We start from the raw sequence: 7,705 nt of genomic DNA on the forward strand, positions 1-7,705 counted from the left end.
CAGTTGTTTACAGTTGTGTAACGATGGCAACAGCAACATGGTTGTTACCAACACCAGACGCGGCAAGCTGATATGTAGTGCTTATATTTTTCAATACTGGATAGCGCGAATCCGAACAGGACATAGAAGGAACACAGATGCACAGGACAGGCGTTACTCGCAACTTAGCATTATTCAGGCAACTTTCTCTAGATATATACACAGCCGAGTGGCTCGCGCAGGCGCACTGCACGTAGGTTACAGTCACAGTTACAGTTGTTATGCTTATACTTGTCCTTTATTACGGAGAACGCACGCACGTTTCACGAACCCGTGTGTATGTGTAGAAGGGGTTCTTGACAGTTCTTGAACAAGGTCATCGTCACCGTGACCAGTGTGCACCAGCAGCTGGACCGGACTTGTTAACCGGATCCGTTCGTAATCGCGGCTATGAGGAGGCAAGTGTAGTGAAGTACGAGGTATAGTGCAGCTGGTGGAAATCGTGGATGCCTCTTACGATGAAATGATCTATGATGCCTCCTATCGTGAACGTGGCAGCGAGGTCTTTTGATGCTCTCTCCACATCCAATCCGTCTTTCACGCACTCTAAGGACCAAGCGTTGTTGGGTCGTGATAAATCAGTGTTGAAGTCACCGTAATGATGAGAGGCTTGGTTCTTTCAGCAGATTTATTGTAGGAAGCACTGACGCCGGTTTTTGAGTAATCCACGTGAACCACGTTGCGGACCACGTGGACGAGTGGATAGTAGTTGAGCGTCTTCCAGGGTGTTCTGTGTTCAGTTTCCTCACTTTTCTTGTGTCCGCCGCTGTGGTGTAGCGGTTAAGGTGCTTGGCTGCTGACCCGAAGGTCGCGGGTTCGATACCGGCCACGGCGGTCACATTTCGATGGAGGCAAAATGCTAGATGCCCGTGTTCTGTGCGATGTCGGTACACGTTAAAGAATACCCGGTGGTCAAAATTTCCGGAGCCCTTCGCTACGGCGTCTCTCATATCATATCTGGGTTTTCGGATATAAAACCTTAACAATTATTACTATTATTATCACTTTCCTTCCGTGTCAATGTGTGTGTTCGCGGTTACTGTGTTGCTTGAGACTCTGTATCACCTGTGGCACATACCCGCATAACATTAATTCTGGTTTACGGGTATGTGCCACACGTGACTGAGAGAAAGGGTTTCATGACGTACGCGACAGGTATTTTGCGTTATTCATGTCATCATCAGTGAATCGTGTTCGTCATACACTGATCCTCTGCTGTGCCAGTTTTGGTATATTACAAGTTATGGAGACGACCAGGAGAGCGCCCAGACGTAGGCGGCTAGATAGATAGATAGATAGATAGATAGATAGATACGTAGATAGAAACGCCCAAAGTGCCTGAGGTTCGCTAAGAAATGCTTCGCATTTAAAATGTACAGTAAACATTCAGTTAATTCTGTAAGGACACGCTTTACTTTCGTGGTATTCCGATTCCTGTGACGGAGGGATCAACCACCTTTTTTTCCCTTTCTTTCTCTCTCTTTGTATTTCTCACTTGCTTCCTCTTCTCTTTGTCTACGTGGTTTTGCCGGGTTCCAAAAGTGCCCCGCACTTATCAACAATACGCTCGAAGAATAAGAGGAAGAAGGCTTCCCTTTGGCGCGAGCGCGCGCTCGATATGCTACAGATGGCTATGCTATTCGTGGTTTTGCAAGCGTTACGCCAAGCTACGACATCATGCGATGGCAGCATACGACAGCATACGACAGCCACGCGCCCTAATGTGCTGCGCTCTTAAAAACTGGCGTGGTCCTGTGCTATAACACCTGAGCGCCACGCAGAAAAACCTAGCTGGGTTCGACACCGGCTCGATTCCCTGCTTTCCTTATTTGCATCCATTGACATTGTTCGCTCACGGACCACGGTGATTTCGCCCTCATAACCAATGTCGCCAGTGGCATAGAAAACGTATGACACACGGGGCACGTACCCCCTTGCCAGACATTTGCTTTCGCTATGTGTTACAGAGCACAAAATGACAAGCTACAAGACTTGCCTGCCCGGCCCGCTGACACTGGAATTCGTAAAGGACGGGCTATTTAACGCTATCACGTTAAAGTCGCTGCGCAATTCAAAAGCTGTAAGCATTGCCATACAAGAAGAAATAAGCATTTTCTGATGAGAGGAGAGGTCGATGGGTATCGAACGAAAGTAAATTATGATAAGGTGACATCGAAGCCCGTTTGGATTTGTTATGCCTAGTGGAGAAATTGTGAAACGAAATTTCAAGAGCCGTAGCGGCATTACTTACGATGGCAGAGATTGTCGGTTAGCCTTTACTCATCAACACGTCGTTATTATGCGTGAGCTTGCCGTCGTGTGCATTGATGTTCTGATTATCTCACATACTATTCCCTTCGTTCATTTCTGAAAATGTGGGCCCGAATTCCCAAAAAAGATGTATTGCACTCGAGCTGTTCCGAAGAAAACTTCATAATTCAAGCCGTAGCGCAAAGAATCCCATAGGTGGCGAAAGACGGACACATCAGTATTTTGCCGTCCATGTGATTCTCTGCACACTTTTCAGAGTTCTACAAGCTATCCCATTAGTCTGTCGTTTCGAAAGATATTGGTGGGTGCCTGGCGACAGCGCGACGATCACGAGATGCATACACTGCGAGGTGTGTTCCTTGTTTCACGTATACGCTTGCGTATTGCGTGACGTCCTGGCGGTGTATTGGGCCAAAACATATTTAGTTATAAACTTAATGCTAAGTAGGTATAGTAATAGTGCTGTCCATTATACAGCAGAAACTTTGAAAACTACTGATTTTCGCTGTTTATTTCTCGCAGGATGCCCATTGTTTGAGAGTGACAAGGGAAGATGGACTATCTTGGTAACTGCACCTTAGCAGGCATGGCGCCTGCATGGATGTGCACGCAAGGTCAAGTCTACCTCTACCCGCCGGATGGAAATGCGAGTTCGGACCCCGCGTGCGCTGGATGTGATTCTCGTGAATTGTTTGACACTTCACCCATAGCAGACACAGTTTCTGAGGAGTCTTCATACGACGCGCTCTTGGAAAGCAGCCGCTTTTGGATACAGCGCGTACTCGTGCCCATCATAACGCTGATTGGTGTCATTGGAAACTCGGTGACGATCGTCATCATGACTAGACGGCGGATGCGCTCCTCCACGAACAACTACTTAGCTGCGCTCGCCATCGTCGATATGCTCTACCTGCTGGGGGGTTTCGCGCTCTCACTCAAGCACTACGAGTTTATTCAGGAAAAAGGGTTGTTCGTCTATTTTCGCTGCTTTCCTTTTCTCATTCTCCTGACTGACACGTGCAGCAACACATCCGTGTGGATCACCGCAACGTTCACGGTCGAGCGCTACATCGCTGTCTGTCACCCTATCAAGGGCAAGGCGCTCTGCACCGAGTCACGGGCTAGAAAGGCTGTAATAGGGGTTGTCGTTTTCTGCTTTGCGCTCACTCTACCGACGCCGTTCGAATACGCTGTGGTCGAGGAGAATGACCCGGTCACCAATATGACCAAAGTCAGCCTTAGCTATTCTGAGTTTGGGCGAAACGAACTGTACAAAACGATATACTACTGGCTCACGGTGGTGCTGTTTACTCTGGTGCCATTCTGTCTACTGGCCGTGTTCAATGCATTTCTCGTGCGCTCCGTGCACATCTCGAGGAGGCAGCGTTCTAAAATGACTCAGAGAACAGACTCCAGCCGCGACAACCAGGAGAACAAGATCACTGTCATGCTCATTGCGGTAGTCATCTTGTTCTTCGTCTGCCAGCTTCCCACAGCCGTGACGCTGCTCTACACTTCTATCAAGACCCCGAAGGAAGGCAGCGAGCAGGAGAAGCTCGTCTTTATTCTGGGAAATATCTTTAATTTTCTTATGTCGCTCAATGCGGCCGGAAATTTCATACTTTACTGCCTCCTCAGTCAGAAGTACCGGCGCACCTTCCTGCAAATTTTCTGCCCTTGCGCTGAGGGTCGGTTCGTGCGCCTCCAATCGGTTTACCAGTACACTGGAACCGGTCTTAATCAATCGGACGACCATACGCCGGCGACCAGCCGCCGCTTGAGCTCTGTGCGCTCGGCACGTTCAAATTCATCGGGTCCTCTTGATGCCAACGGTAAGAAGAGCGCACCTGCACGTGCTTGCTTGCTCAACGTGCCCGAGGAGCCCAGCAGTGGGCGCAGAGCCAGCGACTCGTCAAACTGCGCAGTCAGTTCGAGAGGCTTCACTGGGTCCTTCTGGTCCAGGCTTCGGCGCTCAGCGGACAGAGATAGTGGGCGAGCCTGCGCCAACCCACGTGACAAGGCCAAGGATTGCGTGGTTGTCATAACTTCTCAGGGGGTGACGGAGAACAGATGTGTAGCACCCAAAATATAGGCGCCGTCTTTGAAGAGCCTACTACAGTGTGGAACTCAGACCGCGCGACGCAGTGGTTGCTGGAAAGTGGTGCTGAATAATGCTGAACATGGAAAAGTTGGCCGTTTTGACAAACACAAATGTATGAGCGGTTATCTGGTGTTGTGCATCTACTCAGCAGGAATATCTGTTTTTTTTTTTTCAGGTGCTGGAATAAGCTCCAAAATGGAATCCGTACTAGTTTTGCGCCGTGGCAAGGTGTGCAAGAATAGATCGCTATGCCTGACAAATGTCGACGCCGTTCAGGGCTGCTCATTTCGGGGTCGTGCTCGTGGCCCTGCTCCGTGCTGTTTACCAGAAGGATAAATTTCCTTCTGAACGTGCGAAGAAACAGCAGCTCTCTAAGGCAATCTTGCACTCACACAAACCTGTGGATTTAAGACCACCGCCGGAGTGTGGACCGCGCAGGTTTACATTTAAGGAAGACCAACATATCACTAACAATTATCAGGGGAGAATGATAATATAGATTATAGCACGAACGAGTAGCGTAGACTGTGAGTAATGCATAATGGTTACTGAACGCAATTTGTGTTTGACAGAGTGATTCCTTTTCAAATTTCACGTATCCGTTATGTGTTCTGTTTATTTCTACAAACAGTAGGCTAGACTTGTTGCGAAGTGTTCAGATACTAAAGCTGGTGTGAAGAGCTGATGGCAACATGACAGCAATAAACGCGCCACGCTTCATGTACATCCGACTTAAACGAAGCATGTTGTGCATAGAATTAGCGCAAGTCCCTTACGACGATACTTTCTTTTTTGCCGTTGCTTGAATCCCTCCAATTTTTTATGTGTTACTTTCACACAGGTCAAGGTGCTCTTGTAGGGTAATATTGAAGGAGCCGGAGAAAGTGATGCACGCCAGCAGCGTGGTCTGCTGCCATTCCCGAGCGTCTTGTGTATAGCTGTAGCTTTTGTCGCCCACATCTGTCTCGGTGCGTTAGTGGAAAGCGTGTGTTGCTTCACACTCCTGACCACAGATGCACACTTATGAACTCCCTCTGTGCATGTACACGTTCCTCTACCAGTGTTTTGAAAGTACTGTGAGTGGTACGGAGCAAATATAAACGGGGCATTTCCGAGGCACACGAACACAGTAGTGCGATGCGTATCAGTTCGGGACATTGCTTGTGTGCCCGTTTACAAGCGCTGGAATATTATTGAGGCATTCGTTTATCGACCGTTCGGTCTTGAGCATTCAAATATAGATATCCTGTATGGTCCGCCTCAGTGGTATAGTGGTTACGGTGCTCGGCTGCCGACCCGAAAATTGTGTATTTGATCCCGGCCGTGGCGGTCGAATTACGATGGAGGCGAAATACTAGATGCTCGTGTACTGTGCTATTTCAGTGCATGTTAAAGTACACCAGGTGGTCGAAACTTCTAAAGCCCTCCAGTGCGGCGTGCCTCATGATGATATCGAGGTTTGTGACCGTAAAACCTCAGATATTATTATTAATATTATTATTGGATCCTGTATGAAGTTTAGGCGTGCTATTACTTCCCTTTGCTTTGTAAAATTTCCGCGGTACACCAAGCCTGTTGTAATTTAGGTCTCGCGAGTGTTCCTGGGATTCACAATAAATACTTAATGGAGTCTGTTTTCATACAACAGTGACTTTTGTCAGAATTGATACTTCACCTGTTTTGTTGTGCATGTAGTTCTTCATGTAGGCGACGCACGTCAAACCGTCTCCTACAGTATGCTCGCAGCTCCACTGCAGAATAATGTTAAGCAGCACGCAAAGTAAAAAAAATCACGGCGTGAAAATTTCATGAAAAGTATTTGCCTTTTGGCGCCAAAACATATAAATTTCGAGTGACAGATAGCTGAGCTAGTCGGTGGGTATTCATGTTTAAGAGGCAGGACGTGCAAACACGGGCACAAGAGAGAAGTCAAGACACCAAAAACGCCGACTCTCAACTTCAAAGGCCCACAGTGGCGGAAAAAAAGAAACAAAGAAGGCACGAGAACTTATCTGCGCATGCCCTTGCAAAATGCGAACCTATCAATCCGGCACGCGCATGGACTACATGAGAGAGATAAATATGTACACACTCGATTGTGTCCTTATGCAGGTTAATCGAAGGTTGACTCACGCATGCGCTACCACTTTTATCGATATGCCAGGCCTCAACTACTAAATGCGTTTCCTCCATCCGGTGACGGTACAAAATCGCCTATTCATCGAATTTCGGCGTGAACTTACACTCTCCGCAATGTAAAGACGGATTAGATGGTAAGGGTGCGGTTAGCGATCTCTTATGTTCCAATAATCTCTGGTTAACGCAGCGGCCCGTCTGTCCTACGTAGAACCGGCCGCAGCTGAGCGGAATCTTATAAGACGGCAATCAGTTCATTTGTTGTTCACGAAACAAATGACATTCCGCTTCTTGTTTATCACCCGCTCATTCTTTCTCTGCATGGCGGCAGATATCTTACCTAGCTTATTGTCAGCCGTAAAAACAACATTAACGCCGTACGTGCCCCGCACTTTCTTTTTTTAATACGTCTTTATTCTACCTTAAGTAGGCAGATATATCTGCCTTAAGTAGGCCTTGCTGCTGAAATTTAGGGAATAGGTATTAAGGTGGTTGAGGACGGGGAGGAGGGCCACAGTCTTCATTGATGTCTGTTGGCCCTGTCGTCGTTTCGACGAAGTACTGGCTGGCCTCTCTGGTTCCCGGAAGAACTCAATGAAACACTGCCAATATCTCTCAGCCCCACTTTTTTTAGCCTGTGAGATACGTCATGAATATAAGGAATACCGACGACACGCTTCTTCCTATTGCTTTCTGCAGCCATGCGTTGCCATGTCGTTGAGCGACAGTTGCCACTGCCACGTCAGGATAACCTCACCTAAAAGACGCCTGACCTGTGCATTAAAGCTGGTACTCATTTTGTGATCACACAACTTAGAAAGAGAAGACTTAAAGGGACACTAAACAGCAAAACAATTTTTCTCGCATTAGTACAGCAGCCTTCCACGATACCAAGAACACCACGCTTTCTGCGCGAAGACGCTTAATAAGCGAGAAAACGCGCAGAAAGAAAATACAGGTGGCGACGCCGCCTTGGAATTCCCGCACCATTTGCCGTGACGTCACATATTTTTGACGGCGCCTGCTTGGGCCTACGTAGTTCCTAATCGGTTAAATCGAAGCACATTGCCCTCTGAGGGGGCCAGAGACTTGACATAACGAGTTTGTGGAAATTTCGTCGAGCCAGTGGCGCCAAAATACGTTAAATGCACTTTGAAG

General features: G+C 47.8%; 1 protein-coding gene across 2 annotated transcripts in view; it reads left to right on the plus strand.

Annotated features, from left to right (window-relative positions):
• The window catches only part of LOC119384102 (FMRFamide receptor), a 915,010-nt gene extending 908,973 nt beyond the window's left edge, over nt 1–6,037 (plus strand). For both annotated transcript variants that reach the window (XM_037652394.2, XM_037652395.2), the window contains one exon: nt 2,833–6,037. In XM_037652394.2, the coding sequence (XP_037508322.1) occupies nt 2,864–4,402 (1,539 nt within the window). In that variant the 5' untranslated portion in view covers nt 2,833–2,863 and the 3' untranslated portion in view covers nt 4,403–6,037. The remainder of the gene's footprint in view (nt 1–2,832) is intronic.
• Nucleotides 6,038–7,705: the final 1,668 nt, after the last annotated feature.

This window comes from Rhipicephalus sanguineus, chromosome 2 (assembly GCF_013339695.2).
Source record: "Rhipicephalus sanguineus isolate Rsan-2018 chromosome 2, BIME_Rsan_1.4, whole genome shotgun sequence".
Lineage (NCBI taxonomy): Eukaryota > Metazoa > Arthropoda > Arachnida > Ixodida > Ixodidae > Rhipicephalus > Rhipicephalus sanguineus.